At 41.3% G+C, this 27995-nt stretch overlaps 1 protein-coding gene across 1 annotated transcript; it reads left to right on the top strand.

Moving 5' to 3' along the window:
* Nucleotides 1-70: 70 nt before the first annotated feature.
* On the top strand, nucleotides 71-27788 carry pax2a (paired box 2a). Its single transcript, XM_086161992.1, has 11 exons — nucleotides 71-570; nucleotides 1711-1876; nucleotides 2904-3101; nucleotides 6352-6437; nucleotides 6564-6683; nucleotides 7636-7680; nucleotides 14067-14242; nucleotides 16069-16189; nucleotides 23416-23517; nucleotides 24752-24838; nucleotides 25037-27788. The coding sequence occupies exons 1-11, from the start codon at nucleotides 528-530 to the stop codon at nucleotides 25111-25113; spliced, it is 1221 nt and encodes a 406-aa protein (XP_086018118.1). The 5' UTR covers nucleotides 71-527; the 3' UTR covers nucleotides 25114-27788.
* The last annotated feature ends 207 nt before the right edge of the window (nucleotides 27789-27995 follow it).

The following is a 27995-nucleotide window of genomic DNA, read 5'->3' on the forward strand; positions in this document are numbered from 1 at the left end:
CCATCAGGAGACAGGGATTTTTTTTTTTAATTTTGTTTTTTTTTTTCTATATATATAATATTTATTTTTTTTCCTCCCACCCGGCCGCGGCGGACCCGTGGAAACTCACACCGATCCTCTTTTTCATTTTTTTTACCCCCCCACCCCCACCCCCAAATCTCAATGCCGTATTTTAAACGCTGACCCGGCTTCTAGCCCACGCCGTTCGGTACTACTGGCGGCACACACACACACACACACACGCACGCACACACACACGCACACACGCACGCGCGCGTGTGCGTGGGGTCATGCTCCGCACCTGACAGCCCCCCCCCCTTCCTTCTCACTCCAGACTTGTCGCTCCAGCCTTTTAACGGGAGGGAAACTTCGACCCGAGAAGTTTTCCACGGACTCTCCAACGCGAAAATACCAATCCGTGAATTTTATGATTATTATTGTTATTTTTTTTCTCACTACTTAAAAATCTACAAAAGAGAGACGAAACGGCGACCTCAGTCGATTACCTGTCCTTCCTTTGCTATCCAATGGATATTCACTGCAAAGCGGACCCCTTCTCTGCGATGCACCGTGAGTATTACGCATTGTTTTTCCCCTCGCGAGTGAATATTAAGTTGTTGTTTTTTTGTGAGGATTTTGTCAACAAAAAGGGACTTTAACCTCTTACGTGACTTTGTGGTGGTAATTCCTCTCACCTTGGTCAGCTTATATATATATTTATATCTATTTACAGCCATGCCAATAATGAGAACGTTAAATATATATATTAAGATGTAATTTGGGCGAACTGTTTTCTTTCATAAACAGATTATTATCCAGATGGATTTCGTGCGATTTCTCCGATAACTTGAAATTGAACACGACTAAATAGAAACTCTTTAAAAATTAATTATCTTGTTTAATTATACATTTTAACCGCCATGTTTATTGGTCCTCATATAATTTCTATTATTGTTATTTAATCATAGCTCTTTTGCTTTTTTTCGTGACGCGGATTACCCTTCAGTATTTTATAATAGGTAAAATGCAGGTGCAATTTTTACTGTCCTGCGCTAAAAGAAAACCCCTTTTAAATTTAAATACAGAGTGTTTATTACCTGTGTAATTACAGCCGGGGACCAACTGCACGTTGTTTGTAAATGAACCGCAGCCTTCGACCGCATTTCCCGCCCCCCGCGTTCCATTTTAACTGTCTGGGAAAACACACACACACAAAATAAAAATAATAATAATAATAATAATAATAATACTGTGTTTATAACAATAACACTAAAATAATGCCGCTGTTTACCCAATATCAACCACATTTTCATATGATATGCGTAAAGAAGACCCGAACCGCTTATAAATAATTTATCCCGACACATTCTTGCCACCTGCGTTTGTAATATGAGTTATCAACGGTCATTTGAATTATTTAAAATAATTGAGCGAGGGAAATTAAACGGGTCGAAACTCAATCTTTGAGACATGTGCTGGTTGCAGCGGAAAAAATACGAGCCACCGGACGGTTATTGTCATTCCTGAAGGAGAATAAGGAAAAAAAAAACATATTTTGTGAATTAAGAAGCGGCACGGTTGGATTTTTAAAATAAGGGGAAACTTCATCCATTTACATAGTAATAAACTATTAATAAACTACACAGATGCTGACCCCTCTGCCGGTATGTAATGTTATGCTCCCCTGTGCTGCTGTTGTATCCCACGCAGGGCACGGCGGTGTGAACCAGCTCGGCGGGGTGTTTGTGAACGGCAGACCCCTCCCGGACGTGGTGAGGCAGCGGATCGTGGAACTGGCCCACCAGGGCGTCCGGCCCTGTGACATCTCCAGACAGCTACGGGTCAGTCACGGCTGTGTCAGCAAAATCCTCGGCAGGTAAAAGGAGGAAAGGGGGGTGATCCATAGAAGCCCCGTGTGTGTGTGTGTGTGTGTGTGTGTGTGTGTGTGTGTGTGTGTGTGTGTGTGTGTGTGTGTGTGTGTGCGTGCGTGCGTCAAACATCAATCTTCTAGCTCGTATATGCGCATCCAGCTCTATTTCAGCCTCAGTCATCGGTTATATATGGGCAGGCCATTTTCTTTCTGTCTTTTATTTTATTTTATTTTATTTTTTATTTTATTTTTGCTTGAACGCAGCATTTTATTTTATTTTTTTTATTTATTTTTGCGTGCAGGAAATTCTATCCATCATCCGCAACTTTACAAAAAAAGAAACGCGTTACTATCGTGGGATCAATTTTATGGGGCGGGATGGGGAGTAAAGGCGCAAAAAACAACAAAGATTTAAAAATATACCAGATGAGTGTAAGTCTGCCTTAAAATTATAGGAAGTTTGCAACGACGATGAACACACTCAGTGTGTGTAGGCCTATAAATCCGTGTACCGCAAAAACACAACGGGCCTACCGCATGTTGTTCTAATTTCCAATTAAGCGATTTAAATCAATCAAACGGGTCTCTAATTTTATTTCAGAGCACGTAGTGCTGTGAGACAATATTTTGAAATCTATACATATTTGTTTTCCAGCCATCAGAAGGCACTTCAGAGGTATTTCAATTCACACACACTTTTCTGTCACCGACATCCGGGGATAGGTCGCGGTGGCATGTCGTGCATGTTGCTAGATACCCCTCACGGAAATGAGCTAGTTGTGCCCTTAAATGTGCCCTTTGTCGTGTTTGTCCCATTTTTACTGTGTGATTTTTAACGACACTGTTTTGTTTTTGTTTTGTTTTTTTCATTATTTTTTTCATTTTGTTGTTGACAACCTGCACACTCCATGGGGTAGATTACATACGTGGGTAAATTTTCGCCCTCCACGATGACTGAAGGCAGGTCGGCTGATGTGGATTTTCCCAGGAGGGATGATTTCGGGGAAAGTTTACCCTCTCTCCCCCCTTGCAGGTACTACGAAACCGGCAGTATTAAACCCGGGGTCATCGGCGGCTCCAAACCAAAGGTCGCGACTCCAAAAGTGGTTGATAAAATCGCAGAATACAAGCGCCAGAACCCGACAATGTTCGCCTGGGAGATACGAGACCGGCTCCTGGCGGAAGGCGTGTGCGACAACGACACCGTTCCCAGCGTGTCCTCCATCAACAGGTAGGCGCACGCCGGCAGATCCCGCCTCTTCCCGTGTGTGTTTTACGCGTGTGTCAAAGAAATCGTTCGAGTGGGTGGGTTGGGGGATCGTTTTTGTAGATAACCGTCCACGCAAAACGTGTTCAAACTGGGGGTGGTCTCATGGACGGAAAAAAAACACATCTGCCTCGATAGAAGCCGATCGATACCGCGTAACCGGATCCAGAGGGCGGACACACACACACACACGCACACACACACACACACACACACACACACACACACACACACACACACACACACACACACACACACACGTATGTACGCACGCGCCTCCTGTGAGATGCTGTTCGTTCTACTTCCGGTCCCCGTTGTCGTTCTCATGTGGTCAAATCAAAACAAAACAAAAAATAATGATTTGCAAGCTCTACATTTCCCACCCCAAGACGTGAGTGTGTGTGTGTGGAGGGGTTACTTTTTCTTTTTCTTTTTTATAAAATAAAGAAAAAGGCCCCGTCGTGGCCGCGGAGTGATGAACTTTGGTTAGGAGGCATCGTTCCAGAGAGCTGGTCATCGGCATTACATTTTAATGAGCTTTGGAGTCTCATAACACAAGCAAACACGGGGCAGGAATGAGCCCAAAGAGAGGAAAAGGAGAGGATGGGGAGAGGAGACAGCGGGTTTAGACATGTGAGGGTTCTTTTAAATAAGTAGAAAAAAAATTCTGTTAAAACTTCCGTTTTCCACTGGTTGTTGATATATATAAGTATGCGTGTATATATACGCATGTATATATATATTTGTATTTACATATGTGTGTGTGTGTGTGTGTTTCTGTGTGTCTGTATATATATATATATATATATATATATATATATATATATATCCATGTCTTTATTGATTGTCTCACGGATTTTAGTCATGAGGAACAGCCTATGTCCATGAACAATTGCAGACCGGCTTGTTAATAATTGTAATCGCAACTTGTGGCTGCCTTATTCAGTTTACTATTTAAAAGTTTTTTTTGTTTTTGTTGTTGTTTTTATCAGTCTCTGAGCATGAAGCCGCAATTGAAAATCTGAAATTATGCTCATTATTATCATTATTATTATTATTTTTATGAGCTATACGTACACTCAAGGCATATATTTATTACAAAGCTTTAAAACGGAGATAATTTACAAGTTTTATATTTTTTTTATATGTGTCTCATTAGCGTTTATATTTTCATTTAATGCACATGAATTTTTTCCCCCTTTTTGTTTGTGCGTGATAGGAGGGGGTAAAAAACAGTAGAGGGAGGGGGCATCAGGGGACGGGAAAGAGATAGTGGACCATTGGTGGTCTTTGTGGTTACGGGGCTGACCTCTGCTCTGTTAACTAAAGAGGATGTCCTGGCTTTAAACACATTTTTCCTGCATGAATTATTAAAGATTACACAGAGACCAGGTTTCACTTTGCTGTGTTGGCGCAGAGGGGTGTTTCCACCCGCAGCAGCATCGCCCAGGGATCTGAGAGGTAGCTATATAGTCCTAAGAGGCTTTCAATCATATTGATCCACATTTTAATATTTCTTTGGGGATATTTTTGTTTTACAAGAGGCAAACACAAAAGTCGTTAGTTCACCCATCCAAATTGCTTATTCAATATCACCAACATAGACTCGAAACAAAGTCCTTGAATTTATGAGTCTCCCTCGAGTCATGAGGTCAGATAACTGTTGTGGTGAGATGTTAGAAATTCAAATAAAATATTGATGTGTGTTTTCTGGAGGAAGCTGCGAGCCTTTGTTGTCCTGCCTGAAGGAGAGAGCGTGGAGGACACATGAGATAGTGAGGAGAATGAAAAGAGTCTGATGTACAATTTGCCCCTGAGGAAGTTAACCCCCTGGTCGCCGGAGTCAGAATTGATAGCTCATTGCTGGATGGCGTATGCACACGTAAATGTTATCTGCCTCATCTGTAGTCTGTAAAAGTCTGTTTTGTCACACCTCTCGGTCTCCCGTGTGGGAGTTCTACCTGCAGACACCACTGTTTGTTATTCAATGATCTCATGTTCATCTGTCAATCAAAAGATTACCATGGTCATGGTTTAATGTAATGCGATCAAGTCTCATAAGAGCTTAATATGTGAGCCTGTGTAAATCCCACCGTAATGTGTGGTTTGTCAAACAAATTACAACAAATCCTCATATTTACAAACCAAAAATGATCCTTAAGGCAACTCGTTTATTGGTATTTTTTTTCTACTCGAATAATTTTTTACAAAATACACACCTTTTAAATATCTTGGATTATCGCAGCATTTTTTTTTGTTATCATTAAAAAAGAAAACGTATGTGACACCGGTCTCAGGTTGAGCCAATAAGACACTATTGCTTTCCTGTCAAATATTATTTATAGATCCCTATTTGCATTCACTGTTCCTTGCTGCCATTTGTCGTCAACTTTTCTATCTCGGAGCCCAGATCAATAGACCGTGATCCTCGGTGAGCCTGCAAGATTCCTGGATGTTGCAGTGAGCTAAAAACAAAAAGACCTAAGAAAATTATACAAGAGACACCGTTGTGGCCAAGAAACGTAAAGAAGATTAAAAAAAATTAATTGAAGAGGAGGAGAGGAAGGAGGAAAGAAAACGATGAGGGTTGTGAGAGGAGCGCATGGTCGAAGTACGGGCCATTGAACAGTAAGCACATTGGACAGTGGGGAGAGGGAAAATGGGAAAAGAGGATAGCGGTGGGAGTGTGGGGAGTAAAAGATCAGGTTTTAAAGATGGAGGGAGAAAAAGAGAGCCCGAAGAAAAGAGCGAGTAGGGAGCCAGAGAGGGAGATTATTAGAGTTGGCCAGGTAGAGTCAGTGAAGCCGATCATTGAGGTGAATTGATGTGATTTCATGCTTTGTTTGCAAGATCATTCAGACCAAAGTGCAATGAAGACTTTCCCACCACATCACATCTTACTGGTATGGGGACTTTATCATATTTCTAACCTCAGAATCCAGCTAGATTGAATCCACAATCTCAGGGGGCAGCGCTTATTCAGACTCACACAGAGGCTGAGAGATTGCCCCTAAAGCCCAGAGATTGGCTATTTGTGACAAAGGCCTGAATATGAGGATACAAGGGGCCCAAACGATGGAGCACTTGTACATGCACAGGAGTAAGTGGACATGATGTGCTGTGTTTAAGCGTCCCAGGGCGGCCAGGCCGGTGTGAAATCTCCATGCTCTAGGAGCGGTATTGATTGATCTGAATCTGTTGTTCACTTTACCAGGATTATCCGCACCAAAGTTCAGCAGCAATTCCACCCATCCCCTGACGGATCTGTCACGCCGCTTTCCACGCCCGGCCACACCATAGGTGAGTATGAAAGAGGCCTGACACAGCTAGTCAAATAAGCCATTGGGGCAACTGTGTGTGGTGGAAACAAGGAGGAAAAACGCACACACGTGCACACATACACACTAATTTTGCTGTCTCTATCAGTGCCCAGCACAGCCTCTCCTCCTGTAACCAGCGCCTCCAATGATCCCGTAGGATCCTACTCCATCAACGGCATCCTGGGTATCCCCCGTTCCAATGGCGAGAAGAGGAAAAGAGATGACGGTAAAGAGAGAGGCCCTCTTGTTTTCTCTTCTCTGATACCCTCTCCATTGCCGTTCTATTCATGTTTTTTTTTCTTGTGTGGGGAAGAAGACGGCATTTATGACAGCATTGCGGCCAAGTGTGTTTCCGTATGCTGTCTCCAGTGACTTGTTATGCTGTATAACAGGCAGGGCAAGTGTTGAGAGTGTGTTGCGATTCAATCAGCTTTTGATGCCCTACATTTTACCATACGCCCACAGAGCTGCATCTCAATTTTATACCATGCTCAAACGCACTGTAGATATCCCATATAGCTGTCATACCACTCTAATCCCCCCTGGCAAGGCATTAGTGTTGCTGCTCTTCGCACTCATTTTTACAATGTTAGGAAAAGATTGCATCAGTGGTGATTTTATCAGCAAACTAGCAGTCAAGTGATAATGTGTGCAATAGAAAGACATCCAATTAATTTGCTGACAATCCTGAAGATATATTCTATATTGCTGAACAACATTATATAAATTGTATTTTTCACTGATTATTCTTAACTATACAAAGAGATCCTGATACACTCGAAGATTAAGTCGAAGCCTAACCAGTCCAAGCCACCTTTACTTATTCCTGGACAAAGCAGGAGTGTTAGTGGACACACACTGCCTGGAGGCTAATAGATTATCGGTTGTGCAAACAATTGGCTTTTTAGTGCCACTGAATTAACATGTCCCTGATGGAGACCTGAACAGGTGTAGGAACAGACCGGCAGAAGCACAATATGTGTGTGTGTGTGTGTGTGTGTGTGTGTGTTTGTGTGTGTGTGTGTGTGTGTGTGTGTGCGCATGCATGTGAGTGCAAAAGCATGCGTGCATGCTTAATTTTGTGCTATTGCTGTGAGATGGATGTTACGGTGAAAATATTTCCAAAAGAGCATTTATCAAATGAGGCCACTTCCTTTTTTATGTTTCTGTCTCTTTAGTACTCTGGAGTGGCAACCACTTGGATGGGAGGAAAATAGGACATTGTAAGTTGAAGATTAGACAACCTTCTCCTTTTTCTTGGTCAATCAGCTGCAATCTTCTTTTCTGTGTCCTACTATTCTTGCTCTTTTTGCATTTTTTTCACCAGAGTAAAGGATCTAATGCAACTTCACCTCTAAAATTGCCATGTTATATAATGCAACTTGCAACAGTAGCACACATACGATTGAATTTACTATATTGCAGAAAATAGGCTGTGCTTGTCTTACTAAAATTTAAATTTTAAGCAACAATTTTTAATTGCTCTTAAACCTGGTGCCAATTGGACTCACATATACCACTTTCTTATTCTATCAAATGGTGCATCGATACAATTCTGGATTACTAATATTTTTTTTTCATTCTGTAACATGACTGAGCGGTAGCTACTGCCAGCAATCTCACTCTTTAGGTTCCTTCCGTCAGGTGTTTATAAAATCCTTTTATTGCACCAACAGCGATTGCAAACAAAGTTCAGCTAAGGATAGAAAGGCCTGCTCCTCTCGCAGCAGTAGTCTGTTCCGTGTGTGACATCCAGTCAGAGATTTAAAACCGCAAAACATATTAGTTAATTTCCCCACAGCAAACGTGAGAAACATGGCACCAATCCTTTCCATGTCTTGATGTTGCGGGTGTGTGATTCACGTGCAGCTGAAGTTGATGGCTGCCCTTTGAGGGAGAAAAAGGTCCCCATTACTGGAGGGCTGTTGAGATAATGTAGTGTGACATGCGTTATGTACACGGGGTCCCCAACGAGCTTCAGGGACATGGGTGCCATGAGATCCATTAATCTGTCCTTGTCACGTGTTATTGCAAATTATAAGTAGCATGTTGCTTGGGATGGCTTTACTGAAATTCAGTGAGAAAAGAAAAATGGGGGGGAAGGGGTCCTGGCATTCCCAATAAGGGTCGAGGGAGGATATCTGTTTGGATTTCTGCATTGGTATACACACAGCCAAGCACAAAATTGTGTGTGCACCTATGTGTTTGAAGTGTTTCTATTTGTTTTTGTGCAACTCGAGATACTCTTCACGATGAACATAGTGACATTTAAAAGAATTTGCAATTCTGCAGAGAAAAGCTATTAATTCACAAATTAACACCCCTCCCTATATCATGGATGTGCACACTATTGAAAAGACAAAAGAAATAGCCTTAAGCGGAGAGAGGAAGGAGTCTCAGCCCTATCTGCGGAAAGATTGGTTTGCCTGTCTGCTAGCAGCGATACCAATTATGTTGGGAAAATGTGTCTCAATGCATATGCATCCCCCCACCCCAAATCTATCCATAGCCAGATTTATTTGTGTACCTCATTACAGGAAATGGAATGTTGTTCCTGCCAAATGCATTAATAGTGAAGTAGGGAAATTAGCCTGTTGTACCGTACACTCAGCCAGTCCAGACCAAGAGGATTGGGTGACAACTCTGGTGGGATCGTCAAATTTGTTTTTAGTGCTAGAAACCTACAGCCTTTTCTTTTTTTTTTTAAGTTTGCCTGACACACTGATTTCCAGTATGATCTCTGGGCTAATTATTATTTGAGAACAGAAAGAGATGTACTTGCTCTAATTTGTTCAAAATTTAAATGCTGTTTGTTTACTACTGCTGTATGTAGAAGAAACTGATGTGACCAAACTGAAAGTTTCCGTCATAGCTTGCTGACCATGCTGCGGAATATAGCTTGGTAGAGCTCTCGGGTGGACAGGCGGTGAAGAGCTTAAGTGATAAATTAGATGGAGAAAGCAAAGATTGTAACTTGTGATTGTAGCAATGATGTGCAATAAGTGTTAAGGGAGCTGATGAGTGTGTAAGTCAGGAGAAGAAAAAGATTCAATAGATCAGCTCAATTTATACCAAGCTTTTTCAAGCTTGAAGAAAAAAAAAAATGAATGCAGTCACTGTTCTGATTTGTTCAAATTTGGCAATAGCCTCTTTTTGAGATTGTCTGCGATGTAGCTTTTGGCACAAATGACCCACAGGCCGAGTTTTGATCAGTTAGTTTATAGATTTTAACTTGGGCCTACACCGGTTGGCTAGTCAAGCCAGTCCATGACAATGAGTCAATAGCGGATCACTTTAAAAAATAAATGCACCCACACTGAAAAAGAAATAAGTGGTATCATGAGCACCATGAAGACCCTGGAGGGGCGTGTATGAGAGAGAAAAGCCCGGGCCTGAGAGGGTCCACAGAGCGTAACATGGATACTAGAAGCCCTTATGGCCATGACTGTAGAGGAGGGTACAAACGGGGTCCACAATAGATTTCATTTCCTCCTCATTTACGTTATATCTGAAGTTTTTCCCCCTTCAAACACTGAATTACTCTCCCTGTCACCTGCCTCCTTTTTAAGATTCCTCTGCACGAACATTTGTATTCAGTGACATGGCCTCTTGTGACCTTGCATATAGTTGTGACTAACATACAAGATCCTTCACAAAAATATAAGGAGAGGGCATTCATTCATTGGAGAGGATTCATGTCAGAGAAAAGTCAATTACAGACAGCAATGCTTGGAATTAATGGAGCTATGAATAACTGAGCTTGGGGAAGGAGAAAAGGCAGAGGAAAAAAAAGGAATACGCTAATTGTATTTCCACAAACACTCGCCATACATGTTGGCAACGCTAAAGGGACTTATTCAGAGGAGGTTGATGAGAGTAGAAGGGAATGGTTAAGAATATCAAGGTGAAGAAATAACTAAGTCATTTGTAATCTCACATCTGGTACAAACTTTTTTGAATTTAATTATCATTTTTTAAATACATGAATTAAAAAATAATGAAAGTATTTAATAATTTTTTAAATGTGCAAACAATTTCAGAATATTCAGGTTTGCAATATTACAAATATGAAATGTATTTGCTTGCAGAATTCTAATGTCAAAAGTAGTGAGTAGAGAAATGTTGTAACATGTATATTCTTATTGAACCAAATTTAAATTGAGCTGTATATCCTGTATGAAAAAAGATTATACATTTTTTAAAAATATTTGATTGGTGTTGTTGCATTGGAATCCAAATACAATGCAACACTGGTTTGGCAAGGTCTACTTTCCCCTTTTTTCCTATTCACAAAATTCCATTAGTAAGAACAATGTCCTGCTAAAATTTGTGGTGACTTGGGGATTGAAACCACCACATTAATGGAATATTGGTTGAGAAACATCAAGTGACTTATTCATGTTATAAAGCCACCATCTATTTGGAAATAGTCATGTACAGTATGTTTGCTTTTTTTGCCACCTCATTATTTTCTCCAATGGCCTTGATTCATAATTAAATGAGAGTAAAAAGAAAAGCTGCAATGATTTAAAATGCTGAAGCCACAGCTTCAGCACTGGAAGTGCAGAAATCAGGTAGCATCTCAATTCCTGGTGATAGACAGTACACTGGTTGATGGTGCTAAATTGAATTAATAAAGCTTTTAAACATGCTGCAACATAACAGGATTTTAACAGCCACGGCGGTGTTGCTGCCGCTCTTTCTCTCATACTCACCCTCCCCACCCACCCCCTTTTCCTTTCCGCTTCAGGGGTTTCATAAATATAGCTAGCTTACAGGGAAGAAGTGTTCATCCTCCGGGTATGCCAGTTTGTTTGCACTCTTTTTCTTTTTTCAAGCTCAACTGCATTAAAAAAGATAAACAAATGATTCACCATTTGCCATATCATAATTTCACCAATCAGTGGAGGACGGATATGTAAACTTATAGCGTCTGATCCAGGGAACCCCCTGTGTCATTGATTTACTGAGAGAACAAGGCAGTGTGAAGGAATTCATTTGCCTTTCAAACAAGCTCCCACCTCTCTCTGCTGAGTTATCTTATCACTGGAACATGGAGATGAAAGAGGGACATAAAGTGCCATTCTGCCACCGCAGGACACTGACATACCCCTCGGGGATGAGGCAAAACAAAACAGCTTTCTTGTCTGTTTCATTGCAGTTTACTTATCACCATGCAAAAATATAGATCAAAACGCATGAGTGACATTATTAATTATTTGAAGGCACCACAACATCACAGAATATCAACACAGGGTGGCTTATTTCAGATTTGAGTCAAGTTTTAACACTAACACTGTCGTAACACAGCATATTCCCTTACTATACTCCTTAAAGTATGTCTGTAAGCACGTAGAGTGAATGGACTTCGTCTTATCTCTGCGTGTCTGCTCTCACTTTAGTGTTATAACTAAGAAATGCAGGCATCTGGTGCTGTGGGAGAGATAGGAGAATACCTGCTGAGACACCCAAAGGGATTGAAGAACCACTGAGAAAATGAAACCAGCCAGTCAATGAGCCACACACATATATATACACACACAAACTGACAGTTGGGCTTCACACTCCACTTGACACGCTGACTGTCAAAGGATGAGTCTGATTTATTGCAGCTATCTCATGATATATGTCAAACATGGAGCTCTAATGGTGAATTCTATAAATACATGATTGAATATAATTTCCATCTAAAGGCCTAACTAGTATTTTTTTTGAACGCTATAAATTTGAAATATACTGCCTTCAATAATTTGGTGCATTTGTTTCAAAAACAAATCCCTTGGAAAATAAGCCTATGATTCACACCAAAAAGAGTAACTTTTAAGGCCATTGTGAAGCATTAATACCCATGAGCGCCATTTATTACATTGAAAAGCATGTCAATCGGTAATGATCAGTGACAGATTGCCATGTTTACAAATTTGGTATTGGGATTCCATTATGATATGAAGCACCCATATTTGGTGAGAATGTAGATATTTTAGCGGCCGCTTGAGAAGGTCTGATTAGGTAAGATTGTTAGTGCTGAGCGTGAAAACCTACATAATGAATGACAAGCACTTGGAATTAATCAAGTTTGCCCCTTTTTACAGAGCAGCTAACATATGATAATTAATGTCTCCATTTTTTTTGTGCCACAGACAACAATTGAGTTTCATATTCCAAGGGAGTCAATGGTAAAAGCAAAATGATATGTGTAAATAATGTTAGGGTAACTGGTGGAAGGTAAAAGCCATGTTCGGGTTCCTTCATAAATGTGACTCAAAGCCCAAGCCAATATACTGTATTTTACCTGTAAAGCATACCTATCACACACACAATGTACTGTCTACACACACATATACTCATACTTGATTGCACTCCCCTATTCCATTCTCTCCATGGATCTATTTCTTGGTGAGAGTCGGGTTCATCCTCTGGCCTCAGCCATTGAAAAAAGGTCAAGCAGCCAAGCAGAATGGCAATAACGCCCCTGAAATGGTACCATCAGTGGAACATGATTGATCAATTGAATTCCATAGCACAGAAAAATGTGGGATTAAGTAGAGTATTATACGCACAATGAGTTGAGGCATGATGTTCATTCCAAGTTCATTTCGCCTCCCTCCTCTGCTGGCAGATCAGGCAATCAATAGTGGCCTTGCATATCATATATCACTGCTGGCTCGCCCAGGAGAGAACATAATCTGCTGCAAATTTAGAATGACAGATTTGTACGGGAGCTAAAGCCCTCATCCGCTGTTGGCGGCAGGGTAGGGTAGGGGAGGGTGGGTGGTGGGAGGCAGGCAGTCGAGTGGAGGTTCTTGGAATGCTGGCTGGAGGTTTCACCTGAAGATTTTTCTCTCTCTCTCTCTCTCTCTCTCTCTCTCTCTTTAAGTGTTCTAGACTTGATGAGTGTGCAGGGCCGGGGCTGCAGCGGCGGTGGTGGGCTCTGCAGCAGAGTTGATGGGGTCAGAGATCAGTAGAACGAGGGAAGCACAGGCTCATTTGTTTATATAGAGTGTGGCCGAGTGAGGAAATGCATACGCTTGCCCTCGATGCCCCGTCCTCATTCGGCCCTGGCTACCGTCCCCACTCCATTCTGCTTTCTAGGGGACAGGCAATATGTGGGGAATGGAGGAACAGAAGGAGACAGAGAGAGGGACGCATAATATGTTCAGGAGGATATAGTACAGTTAAATAATGGTCCTCCATTTCATGTTGGCACAATGAGAGGCTCTGTATGTAATCGCATACACTTTCTCCTTCAGCAACACACACACTCCATTACAAGTATGTATTTGCACTGAAGGTAATCCATCAATTACCACGGACCTATCACATGATGACTGTGCTGATGGTGGCCCCTGTGAAAAGAGGTCGGGGAGGCAGATAACTGCCGTTCTGAGGTCTGCGTATGTGAGAGAAAGATAAAAGAGAGTGAAAAACAGACAGAGAGGTACATAAAAGCAGATGTGCTGATTGCTCTTCGAAAATTTATGCAATGACAAAATAGTTTGCTTTTCCCTTGACGTATCTCCCTGTTCTTCTTGTTAGAATATAGATATGTTTAAAAACACCAGAGCCATGCCCTGAATTTGCACTTTTCTTCCTCTCCCTCTATTTTCAGGTGGCTCGGACGGCTCAGGCCCAGGTAGCGATTCTCAGGCTAGTGTGGAGAGTTTACGGAAGCACCTGCGAGCAGACGCCTTCACACAACAGCAATTGGAGGCCCTGGACCGTGTGTTTGAACGGCCTTCTTATCCTGATGTCTTCCCATCTTCCGAACACATCAAACCTGAGCAGGTCAGCCACAGAAATATCGCTTTCTAGATAGTGCCAAGTCTCATTCCTCTTTAGCCTTTCACTGGCTTTTAAAGTTTGTAAATTAAAAAAAAAAATCCAAATTCAGAAAGTGGTGATAGAAAGCTTCGTGCTACAAACCCAAAACATGTTACGGTGGCTACTTTTATTTACATCCATAATGCTGTTAAACAACAAGAGGCTGTTAATTTTTTCATTTGAACATTTGCTGGTGCCCATGCAGCCTTAGCAGTGCCCTAATTGAGTTCATTTTCATCTCTGCGCGATCGCAGGGAATTACAGCAACGATAAATCAGAGGGACAGCCCCTCAGCCGGCTCTACAGTCCCTAATGCAGCTAATTACCAAAGTGATTTCTACGGCAAGATCAATACCAAAACGAATTGGAAATGACTTGCAATCACAAAGAGTGGAGGAGAATGTATTAAAAAGGCAAGAGGAACATGGAGGAGGGGGAGAAAAATGGCGTCAGAATGGTCCAGAAAAATCAGTTTTAATTTAGTGTAATATTAATCAGGGCCACTTTGCACGCTGTGCACCTCCTTCTCGCCGCTTCCAACACACCCTCCTTTTCTTAAACTGGTGAAAAGGTGGGGTATCAGGCTATTAGAGGCTTGTCTGGTGTCTGCGTCAGGACATTAAAAAGCCATTTTGAAGAGGCCAAGCTGAATAGGCCTCATCCCTCCCACACTTCTGGCAGCCATGTGGTGAGGTCATTCAGGCCCCACTTCAGGCCCTCCACCCAGCCCTGCCCAGCCCTGCCCACAACCCATCTGCATGACAAAATGGCACTTGTGCTGCTGAGGCCCTGTGGAATAGAGAGAAACATCTAGCCTAGTGCCAGGGAACAGTTGTAAGCAGACAATTAGAGTTTATCTGGGATAGAGGCGGACAAGACCAGGGTCACAAACTCACCCTTGTGGGACCCCATCCCATTGAGACACGCAGATGCACACGCACATGCATACACACACACACGGATGGACAGAAATGCAATGCAGACACACTTATCCTCGGACAGGAAGTGTCAATCCATTGAAGAGGATTCATCAGATTAAAAATGTGCTCCCACTTCAAAGTTAAGATGGTCCTCAGATAAATAAACAAATTAAAAAACGGATAAACACAAGGATGGCATGACAGAAGAAAATAGCCACATATAATATGTTGTTACAATGGAAAACTTCTGCAGTGGCACCAACAATTAAATACTGTTAAATACTGTTATATACATACTACAATATGCACTATTTTATCATTTCATTTACCTAGTTTTATGTGTTTATCCTAGAGGCAGAGCACAAAGGTTAATTTTTAGGCTGTACGCCCCTTTGAAAAAAGCCAACCACATGCCTCTCCTGTAACAAAGCCCCTGAATGTCTCCTCCCTTGACTGGTCACAGGGATGACTGCAGTGGAGCACAAAGAGCCAGCTGACACCCCATCCTTTCACTCCTCTTCCAATCCCTCTCTCATCCCTCTTTCCCTTCCTGCCTTTTCCTCAGACAAGTCCTAATGCATGCATACATCATAGGTCTTGGTAAAGCACAGGAAGCAGGGGTGGGACGGGGCGGGGGATTGGGGGTGGCCATGAGGGGGTTTACAGAATTCACAGGCAGTGAGAATTCTCCACATAGAGTCATTTCCTTTGAGCACATTTCGTATTTTGTCAACAAACTTGTTTATAGTGGAAGAATAATATTCAAACCATGTATTTGAACCGCTCATGACACAGTTCGGAGTCTGTGATCACTGACACCTCCATCTCGCAAACTCACGCATATCTGCTTTGTTGTGTACTTGTCTGCAGGCAAATGAGTACTCTCTCCCATCCCTGAACACCGGGCTGGAAGATGTGAAGCCGAGTCTTTCCACTAGTGGCAGCTCCGACCTCGCCTCCAGCGTTTCCCAGAGCTACTCTGTTGTGACAGGTACAATCTGACTCGAGCTAGATTGATCCTTAAAAGAATACACACAGCTGTAGCAGGTCAAAAAACAAGGTTGGTGAACGAAGTTGGTCTGACAACAGGGTAGCCGTTTGAGTAACTCCACTTCTGTTGTCTCTCTATGCATTGCATTCTCACAATAAATCAACCTTTTGGATGTTGCACAATATTCGAACTAAATGCACTAAAATACCACCAAATAATGGAGGATACAGTTCTATGTTTTCTGTTTCTAAAAATGAAAACTGATAAAACTCCAAGAATTACACTGGAATGGTTTAAAGCATAGTTAATTTCAAATGAAAAGGAGAGATGTCTATTTCATGCAGTCTAAAAACAATGATATTGTGCTGTTTTATTTAATTTTCAATTACCTTATCAGGATTCTGACTCAATAGCAGACACATTTCGTAGAGATTTTATTTTCTTTGGGTCACATTATGAAAAGCATTTCAACTTTATCATGTGTATTTGTGGGGTGGGAGGGTAATATATTGCCTGAACCCAATCAATTCTGGAGGCCTTTCCCCCGCTCCTAGTGTTGGCCTGGCTTGGCCTGCAAACAGATTGTATCGGGACACTTCTAACCAGAGACAGCTGCTGTCCTCGTCTAATATTACATTGTCATCAAAGGCTATGATGGACTGTTGATTGACAGCGGCTGGGATAGTGTAGTAGTCAGCTGTTTGATTCATGCTGTGAAGAGACAAAAAGACCCCAATGGGGTTTAAAAGCAGTGAGACAAACTATGGGTGTTTTCCAACTAGTGAAACTGGTTGCTGTTTGCTGTGTCGAGATCTACTGAGTGGGTAACATCAGGTGCAGGGTATTGAATACCTTGCAGTACTAACTATCTGTGTCACATAACCCACATCAACCAACACCAGATTGCACTATGGCTTCTTTATCTCTGCTGTCGAGGTTGATCTCTGCCTGGTTAATTGAAATATTGTTTCATTGTTGCCATAGAGGCTATCTCCCCTGAGAGGTTAAGTTTACTGAATGCCATACTGGGAACAATGTGCCAGACTTTTAATAAAACCCTCACAATTATGCAGTTAGTGTGTGTGTGTGTGTGTGTGTGTGTGTGTGTGTGTGTGTGTGTGTGTGTGTGTGTGTGTGTGTGTGTGTGTGTGTGTGTGTGTGTGTGTGTGTGTGTGTGTGTGTGTGTGTGTGTCTCAGAGAGTAAGTAAAAAGGAGGACAGCATGATTGAAAACTGCAGCAGCCCTTCTCAAATGATCCCCATAGTCAAGCACTGGACCCAGAATCAGTGCTTCGGGAGAAGAAAGACCCCTTTTTTATTCCTGAATATGTGGGAGGTGGATTTGCCGCAGAAAGTTGGGCCTCAGAAGAAGAAAGGTGTGTTTCTGTCTTTTATGCTGGACTCCTCCTATGAAAGCGGTCTCGCTCTGGGGAGCACACTCATAGCAGGTGGCCTCCATGCCACCTGGGGGTCTGTGGGCCTCTTAATGCAGTGCATGTGAGGGTCAAACATTGTGTGCTGTGAAGGTGATCTAACAAAACTTTCTCTAATGTGGATTATTTTGAACACTTAACAACACTCCAAAATCATTTCACAACTATCCAAAAATATAACATGAAGTATTTGTTTAGATTTGAGTTGATAGTGAATTAGATTTTTTTTCAACAATCAGGAGACACTTTAAATTGGAACATACGCCAAGACTTAGGAATATAACAAATTACCTTCTATACTCGGGCAGGGATCCAATTATCAATAAATTATTCTGTCATCCTGGATGGAGCTGTGAGACTATATTCATTCTTTAAATGTTTTCTGCTCCCAATTATCATCTACATAGTTATTGATCTTGTTGATTTTTATGTGATGAAATTTGCATAATCTATTAAAGATGAATGAATAATGAAGTATTTAGTTTTGTGTTCCAAGGGCGGTAAGAAAAGCACCGCTGGCCATGGCTTGTGTCCTCTGTTTACCCTCCTTTATGAAAGAGATGATTATTTAGAAGAGACGTGGCTGATGATTTCCTCTCCAGCACAATAACTACCTTTAGAATGTAAAGATGCAAATGAGCATCCATCAAAATATAACTAATTGTAAAAAATAGTAAATTGCATTTTAATGCCCATACAACTAAGATAATCCTTGCAAATACATTTATTATATGCTGGTACTTCCCATCATGTAGGAAAGTAGCTGTATTATATAAGTGGGATTCTGTAAAGAAGAATACCAGAGTGTGTGTGTGTGTGTGTGTGTGTGTGTGTGTGTGTGTGTGTGTGTGTGTGTGTGTGTGCGTGCGTGTGTGTCAATCCAGCACATGAACACTGTGAGCTGCTCAGTACCTCCGTGGACAGGACAACATGCTATGATTTACCTGTGGTATCTGGCTCTCTGCCAACAGTTGTACCTCTTTGCAAATTTCTATTAACACATAAAGTGTCTAAAGAACACGCTTTAAATTTTCTATGTTCACACTGTTGTAAAAATTTGATTCAGAAACGAAGAATGTGCATTGTAGCGCTAAGCATTCCAGGAAGGCTGACAGAACACTTTTCACAGAAGCTGTGGGTGATATAGGTGTCAATGAGTAGCCCCTAGCAACTACCCAAACAATTATCAAAACAAAAAAGTTTCAGGTGAAAACATCCCATACATTTCACTCTGAATTTATAACTATTTACAATGTCACCGTCTTTATTATTTTTTCATTCAGTTTGAGTATATAAACATAACTTACACATAGTTTATTTCAGGTTTACTTGCGCCAAAAATGTACATGCCTCTCTCTGTGAAGACTTTATAACTTGGCAGCACCAGCCCTTCTCTGCTGAGAAGAAAAACACATAGCTGCTACCCAACCTGCAGTGCCTGGCGTGTGGCCTGATGACAAATGACTTCTCATAGCTCAGTTATCGCTCGCAGCCCTCGGCATGAAAATTAATGTTTATATCACCCCCCGCAATAGCACATTAACCTTTGAGCACACATTTGATAATGAATTACTTTAAACTTGTAGATGAGGATTTTAAGCTATTTCCAGCCTACAAATATACTTCACTCTTGTTCACAATGGGAGGCGGTCATGTTTTTTTTTAGCGTTTTTTTTTTATGGCGTAAATGCAGATAAATCACCACCTCCACACAATGCAAGTAGTTATGGACAAATAAATGAAATAGCTATACTTTGAGCAACCATGAGTGTGTCGCCCTAAAAGAAATCAGGCTTTCTCTAATCTTAAATGTATTGTAAAAATGAAAAAGTTTGCCATAGACTGAACAGTAGCCTTTGAAAACAAGAGCTCCTCACACAAGTGGTTTCCTTGGTGTACATTTAAAAATAAAGAGCGCACTTGAGGGAAGGCTTTTGTAGCTATATCTGAACACATCACTCAGAGGACTGCTGTACGTTCTTACAGTCCATTTCTATGGTTGATGGGGTCTGCATACCTAGTATCAGTTGTGGAGCCAAGACAGATGTTAGAGAACTCTATAGCGCATCTTCAGGCTCCCGGAGATGTGTTTGAAAGAGAGAAGGGTCCCCAAGGACCCTGAGTTTATCTTCCATCTCCATCATCAGGGCCTGTGATTTGACAGGCTCCCTTTACCCAGGCCCTGCCTCATCTCCAGGACAATAAGCAACACCATGTCTGATTAGTTTCAGAGTTCAGTGGTCTTGAACACAGCGTTTGTGTCAGTTGTTGTTGAATTGTAACCCCTGTTTGACAACAGTTGCTCAGGCATTGAAAAAAAAGAAGCCTACTTTTGCACATCTCACAAACATTGCAAACACACTGAGTTTCAGCATCATGTCTGCCAACCTCCATTTTGCTCTTAAGATTAGATGACCTGGTGTGTATGAGCTCATGTAAGGGTTGAAGTGCAGGATATGGCTAACCACTTAAATGCACTATTTGTCCAATTTGAATGGGATACCAGTGCTGGGGCTGAAGAGGCTTATCCTTCTTTAACTTTGGCTCATAAGATCAGTAATGAACTGTCAGAGGTCAAAGAGCTTGTTAAATATGTTAAGAAATGTAACGGTGGGTTGCAGAAAGTACATCTGTGTCAACTTATCAAAACCCCTCTACCATACTTCCCTTGTCCTGTAAATAACCGAAGTAAATAACGTAAAAAACAAACAAAAATAGTTTTTCCAGTTTTTGTTTTTTATACCATCATCTGTAGCAGCTCTTTCCTAGAAAGGCACTTGGATAAATTTGCTGATGATAAAACACTGGCCATCCCTCTTCAGAGAGATGAGGAGAAACCATGTTAGAGAAGTTATTCAGGTGGTTAGAGGTCCCGACATAGCATGTACCCTGCCTCTCACCCAGTCAGCTGGTGTAGAAGTAGTGTATGGATTATGAATGAATGAATGCGTCCTAGAAACTGAGAGAACAGTATTTGGAGACAGACTCATCTGTTATGTATTAGATGCCTGTTTTCTCTGTGAAAATAGGCTATGGGTCTTTGAAATCAGTTTAACTTGATTTTAACAGCCTAAATGTAGGATTTTTTTAAACAGCACTTCATTTCAGAGAGTTCTTCAGTCTATGAAACACTTGCAAACCCAATGCAAAGGTCACTTATTACAACTCCTTTATACAAGTCAGACATTCATGGAAAACATGCTCTTAATGATGCGATCTCAAATCTTGTTCACTTGGTAAAATCAGCATTGTGACTTTAACATTTAATTTATTTTTTTCTTGGAGATACAAATGTTCTGTGCAATTATATATCCACCTAAACCCGCACATGACACCCTCGCAAAACTAACATAAGGTTAGATTTAGATAACACACAAGTGTTTTCTATGAGAAAGCAAATTTGTGATTTCCTGGTATTGGGGATGTCATAGGAATGACAAAGATATGCCCCCCCTCTTCCATCGAGCAGCCCTCATTATAATGAGGAATCACAACACACTGGTTTGTTGTAAAACAACAATGATGGGGAAGCAGCTAATGAGCCTATCATGGTGCCGGGAAAGAGCCATCTCTCCCCACAGGCCCCAGCCAACAGAACAGGCTGCGCAGACATGGAGAGGTCGGACACAGACCTCACATTGATTGGATAGGTACGAGAGGCAAAGCCGGTGAAATGAAAGATGCCAAGACTCATCATCCAAATTAGATCAAAGTGTAGAGTTTTGAACTGTCTGTGAGGCAATTGTTTGGTTATTTGTTGGAATGATTCTGTTGTGAGCAGGCTGCCATGAGATTATGCTGTTTGTTTTCGCTAAACCTTTGGGAAATTGTTATGCATTTGAGCTTGATTGATCAGGCGCAATGTTTTGCTGCAAGATTTCACTGGTGTATGTTTCCGCTTAGTTGGATGAATTACGGCTGTGTACATGTTAGATTACTATTATAAGCTTCATAAATAACAAATCACTTTCAAAGTCTACTAATCGTGATAACATCCCCGGTTCTTTACATTTTATAGCAATAAATTACATAAATTTTGCATTTCTTATAAATCAGTGTTCTTCTTCGCAGATCTGTAGTTCAAAGGCTTCAGGCTCCCATTGGTTCTTTTACACAAATCTGCTGAGCATTTGAAGCCCCCGTCTCAGAATAAAAATTTGTTATTTGGTCACATGGGAATAAATTTGAGTGGCAAATCACAGAAATGTTTATTTGCTGCTGTAATATCAGAATGCAAAGGTAGTGTTTCATTTTAGTTTTTATTTTAGTTGGTGGTCACCCAGATAACAGCTCATCTCACACCACAAACGTCTGAGTAAAACAAGGGCATGTATGTGTGGCATATCTACATTGTGTCTAGAAATTTTGTTCTTTTTTTTCACCCAGCAGAATCTCACCCATCATATCCACCTACCATGTGTGTAAAGCAAGAGCCCCATGAGGCATCCTTTGCCCCCTTCACCCCCTCCTCTGTTGGGGACTCTGCTCTAGCTGACATCTTGTCTCACCAGTCCAGCCTCTCTGTAGATGCCTCTACTCCCAGCTACCCTGCTCATGCCCATGGCCCCTGCTACAACCAGTATGCCAGCCAGCAATTGATAGCAGGTACAACTTTCCTAGAGGCCCAGTGACCAGATCGAGGTTAAATCAAGATAGGTTTTTGCACTTGATATTTCCATTTTACTTTAAATTATGCATACAATTCAAGGGGCTTCCACTCGCACTGCAAAGGCAAGCATCAATCCCATCCATACTTTTTTTCCTCCACCGTTGTTTATACAGAAGCAAAACTGACTGCTTGCCCCTCATTAACAGCAGCTGCTCTCTCCCTCTTTCACCCTGCTTTTTCCCCAGTTCTGACCTCTCGCTGGTCTCTGGAGTTAACAATAGGACCCACGGTCCTTCCAGCCTCGTGACAGGCCCAAGGTCTGAGGGGCCAGAGGAGGCCAAAATGGGGGTTGCAGAGGCAAAGATGTAGGACTGATGCTCAGGCCTGCTTTGGACCCACAGCTCTCTGTCCCATGTGCCTCTTCATCCAGCCCGACCTGCTGCTGTCACTGTTAATTAAGGAGCTGAATGTGGAGCAGAGATCAGAGAGTGTTCTCAGTGGCCTGATGCTCTTGTCAGTTCTAAACCGCTTCAAATGCTGGTCTATTAATGTTTCAGCTGTAGCGGTCGTACATGGAGATCATTTCATTAAAACCTAATTTCAGTAACTCTTCCTAAAATCATTTTGACCTGTACAGGGCAGGTTGGAAAACCTCCAACCAATGCACTTCAACTCACTTTAGGATAGGAAAACAACTGAAAAGGGACCAACAACGTGTATTATCATTCATAATCATGGATCATGTATGTATGTATGGATGTATGGATACCGTGAATATATGATGAAGTTCATACTGAAGACTTCAGCAACATATACAACAACAGTCAGTTTCAGTGGCTATCGTTGTGATACTTCCGAGCACTTTCTACCCTTCATTTTAGGGAAAGTATCATTACTCAGGAATAGTTTCATGACTTCTGCAATGTGTAGTTTTATAGTCTGAGAGTGTTAAATTGTAAGGGTGTGTCAGAGTCTCCCTCTTGGTCTTCCCTCTTTCAATATGAATTCTCTGCATAGCAAACAGTTTTGTCTTTCAGCCTTGAAAAATAATTCAGAGAATGTAGACATCTATCACAAGATTCTCTTGGGGGAAGGAATAAATGACATGTTTCAGTTTCGTATGTCTATTGAAACTTTTTATTGTTCAAGCACCCTAGTGACCATTTTGCTTTTATCCTCCTCTAGGTAGAGACATGGCAAGTACCACCTTACCTGGATATCCGCCTCATGTCCCCCCAACAGGACAAGGCAGCTATCCCACTTCTACACTTGCTGGAATGGTTCCTGGTGAGTGAAACTCCAATTAATTTTCACAGTAATTTAGTATGAGGTTGATCAAAGTGATAATGGACATGCTTTTCTGTGATGTTTTTGTAACAGTACATTCATGCTTGTAGCTTTGACAACAAATTTTGTATTAAGAGACTGAGTAACCTTATCGAGCTACTTCTGATTCAAGTTTGTGGCAAGCTTGTTGTAGCTGTGTTAAACTGCGGTTAGCATCTGCGGACGAGGACATTAGATGAACTCAATAGGAGATCACCACAATCAGTGGCCGTGAGATAGGACAGTTCCTCTCAGTTACACTCCAGCTCCCAGCGCTCATTACCCTCGTCGTGTCCACACAGCGCACTCTCAGCAGCCCCATCGATAAACACACTGCTTTTGCTCCTCTCCTCGCCTCCCTGGACACCAGGGCTGCAGAGCGTATCTCTTTCCTCTCTACTTAACCTGCAGTTCAGGTTCACAGCAAACAGTTAAGGGTCAAAACACAAAGGCGTGGAGGGCCTGTAAATATTTAAATCACTATCTCTCTCAGGGATGAGCTCCAGTTACAGGACAAGCTGTGTAGATGCTATAGCTGCCAACGTTTCAGGTTGTCCCCTCAAACAACTAAAAGCACAATTCCTTTTATTGCCCTCTGACACACACCTTTCACACTGACCAATAATCAAAACAGACTGGCTTTGTTTACAGGTGAGACCGGTATGCCTGAAAGTAACATTTGACAATGTAAATGGGAGTAAGACCCGCTTCGGAATTATTGAGTTATATGGTGCATAAACCACAAAGCAATACACATACACAAGCACCTTTTTAATCCAGGGGTTGTATTTTTTTTATCTGCCAGAATGGATGGCACCCGAAGAAAGCCATCCATTCTTCGGCAGCTACACATAAAACCCAGCCTTTATAGTCTCATAAAAGAAAGAAACGTGTGGACCAACAGCATTGCTCTCTGACATCCCATTCCCTCCCTCTCACTGACCATTCCAGAGGAGCCTGCACACTAAGACAGAATGTGATTCTGAAAGTTTGCATATAAAGCAATCACGTTTTCACATATCGGGATAACATATTTTTACCAATGAATAGAAAGTTAGAAAAGAGTGAAAGGATGCACTCAGAAATGGGCTGTGACTTCCATGTAGCAATTTTGACAACTGAATATTTAGCAAAAGCTGCCAGTAATTCATTTGTTAACCTTACAATGATTGTTTTTTATTGATTTGATCTCTAGGAGGGGACTTTTCTGGAAATCCTTATTCTCATCCACAGTACACTACTTACAATGAAGCATGGCGGTTCAGCAATCCAGCATTATTAAGTAAGTAGAAGTCTTAAATAATAATAACGATCACATATTCACATTTACCTTAAATGTTTTAGCTGTCCTCTTTATACACGAAGACCATAATATTAAAAAAAATCTCTGCATATCTGTCCTTGGAGATTTGCTTGCATATGTCCTACATCATGTTTGACCTCATGGTTTCCAACGGCTCGTTCTTCTGTTAACTTTCAGGTTCCCCTTATTATTATAGTGCCGCATCCCGTGGCTCCGCACCTCCCACTGCTGCCACTGCCTATGACCGCCACTAGTTACCATGGAGACCAGCTCAAACTGCAGGGCCAGAGATTTGGCCTCCATATTGTCCCCGCCTGAAAAAAAACACTGAGGTCAAAGGAAAGGGAGAAGGAATCCTAAAGGATCCCCACCGAGTTATGTGGTGTAGAGGAAGGATCTGCAAGATTGAAGCCAGTGCACCTAACCCAGTTTCTGCGTGACACACTGGGCCAAAGGAGCTGCGGGTGTTCAGAACTCAACCATCATGCACTCACTGTCATACAGGCCTGAACATTTCCAGAATGACTTTAAGAGATTATATAAATATATATATTATAAAATATAAATTGAAGAAAAAAACACTGCAAAGATACCATGTGGAATAATGTTGTGGTTTTATTTTATTTTTTATTTTTTTTCTCTCTGTTGCTGTTGTTGGTGGTGTTATTTTATTCATGGATACTCGCGTTCTGTTTCAAAATGAACCGCTGTATTTTCTGCCCTGAAGTCTAGGAGAGGTGAGGATGCGTCCATAGCTTGAAAATAGAGCGAAACAAGTTAGTGTTGTGGGGCCCCTCTGACACGTAATGAGATCCTGGCTCCACGCTATAGAGCAGGCTTTATTCTGGTGCTTTGACTACATCTTCTGTTCCCTAAATTTTCAGCCCTACATATTAACCAACAAACACAGCATGTGTGACATTTTTCTGACACAAATATCACCTTTCATTGTTGCAACCAATCGGATTTAAGACAAAAAAAAACGGGCTGTGGTCTTAACAGAATTTTGAATACTTATTAAATTATTTTTTTCCTGCTATTTTTAATCTCTAAAAATGAAAAAAAAACAACATAACTTTTAACAGAAACTGCTGCATTTCCCTAATTTTCCACTCATGTTCATGTCCATGCGTGATCTTGGCTCTTTATTTTTTGCACTATGAACTTTGATCTATTTTCCGCAAAGTCAACCTTTCCTAAAACTATCAAGTTAAAGTTGAAATATTTATGTTGCTTATTGAAAACACAAAGTAGACAGACATATAGATGTGTATTTGTGTGTAGACATCATCTTCATACAAGTCAAAGTGATGCTTTGCAGTGTCTTTGTAAGCCATTAGCTTTTTGGCTACACACAAAATTTCAAAGTCTCCTGGGTTAAAGCTACTTCATTCAGCTTCTTCTTCATGCCACTAGATGCCTACACATTTTAGAACCTGTCAGCAGTTGAGCACACCAACTGTAAATTGCCTTACAAACCTATTTTCAACCTAAATTCAGGCCTGTTCAATGAAATTAATTGCCTTTTCCAACACATATTCACTGCCTTCCTTAATTTACATTCAACTCTCCTGATGGACTGAAAGAAAATAGTGATTCTGTTTTTGGGAAGTTCTGTGAATGTACTTTTGACTACATTTGCCAAAGACTTAGTTTGATATTTAATATTTTATTTACAGTATATGTATGCATAAATGAAGCAGTATTATCTTTTGAAGTGGTCAACACTGAACATATGCCGTATGTTGTTTCTCTACAACAGAAAAGCAACATGACTGTAATTAAAAAGGTGAAATTCATTGACTCAGTATCCCATCAGCTGCAACAAATGCTGCTTTGTAGATTGATTTGTGAATAATGTGAAGACAATTCTTCTCTGTAAATAATATCACACAAACACACACGCACACACACGCACACACACGCACACACACACACACACACACACACACACACACACACACACACACACACACACACACACACACACACACACACACACACACACACACACACACACACACACACCATTGCAGTATCATGAACTGGCTCCCATTGTAGATATACACACTAAAAACATGCATCATATTTGTGTCTCAATGTATTATTGTGCTGTAGCGAAAGGCACAATTCAGTAACCTGTGGCTACAGAAGTGGCAGGTTTCAAATGCTAACAACACATAGTTTGTCCTTGTCATTCTATTTTATTTTCATGATAATGTCATGATGATGTTTTATGTCACTATGCAACAAGTTAAATGTTTTTGTATCATCTTTTGTTGGTGGATTTCAACTAAATAATCCCCCATATTCCTCTCGTGGAAAAAACAGAGAACAGCATCAAAGTTACAAAAGATCTCCAGTGTGAGATGGTTTCTCTGTTTTCACTTTTGTTGCACAGATTTTCTCAAAGGAGCTGATCAAACTGAAGTCCTTGGCAACAATCAAAGATATTGTACTGTTTGCTGTTAATAGATGTTGTGATCATTTCGTTAATCCAAATTAGTCATCTGTGCCTCCATCTATAGAGACATATCCAAGTCTTTTCTTGCTCACCCATCTTCCATCTCTCCCACCCCTCCACTCTCAGTCCTTCTCAGCCCCTCCATCGGCATATCTGTCTCACATAGATGAAGTTTACTTTAACTCCACACAAGTTAGAGAAACAGGCTGCCGCCCTGCTCTCTAGGAGAAGCTATCCTCTACAAATTGCACTTGGGATTTGCCCATTTCTGTCTACGTGGAGCTCGACATATCTGAGAACAAGACCCTGGCGCAGAGTGCACGCCACCATCATTCAGGCAAAGTCTTTGCTTTTGCAAGTGGAGCACCTCTGAAGGAATGGGTCTTCTGCTGTCGTAAAGATGATACAGGAGACATGTCATGGACATAAAAAGGATTTCTGATGAAAATCTTTATGGAAAGCCTTGTGGCCTCAATCATTGTTCTGTTTCAGTTCTGTTCAAATTCTTTTTGTGCACATGAGAAATAAATTCTTTTATATGTCAGTTTCTGACTCTGTTGCTTCATTATTAACCCCATAAGAAAATGATTCAGAGTTCAAGGTTGCCCTGTCGTCAGTCGGCCGCCGCTGTATTGATGTTTGGTTTTATGAATATGGCTGTAGAATGGAGCT

The sequence above is a fragment of the Fistularia commersonii genome, chromosome 2 (assembly GCF_037954325.1).
Source record: "Fistularia commersonii isolate RoL2024-O1a breed Wild chromosome 2, RoL_Fcom_v1.0, whole genome shotgun sequence".
Taxonomy (NCBI): domain Eukaryota; kingdom Metazoa; phylum Chordata; class Actinopteri; order Syngnathiformes; family Fistulariidae; genus Fistularia; species Fistularia commersonii.

What these genes read in the sequence shown, in the direction of transcription:
- pax2a (XM_086161992.1), top strand. Translation starts at nt 528, where the DNA reads ATGGATATTCACTGCAAAGCGGACCCCTTCTCTGCGATGCACC. An exon ending in CCCCTTCTCTGCGATGCACC is followed by an intron (nt 571 to 1,710) that starts GTGAGTATTACG and finishes TATCCCACGCAG; the next exon opens with GGCACGGCGGTGTGAACCAG. An exon ending in CAGCAATCCAGCATTATTAA is followed by an intron (nt 24,839 to 25,036) that starts GTAAGTAGAAGT and finishes GTTAACTTTCAG; the next exon opens with GTTCCCCTTATTATTATAGT.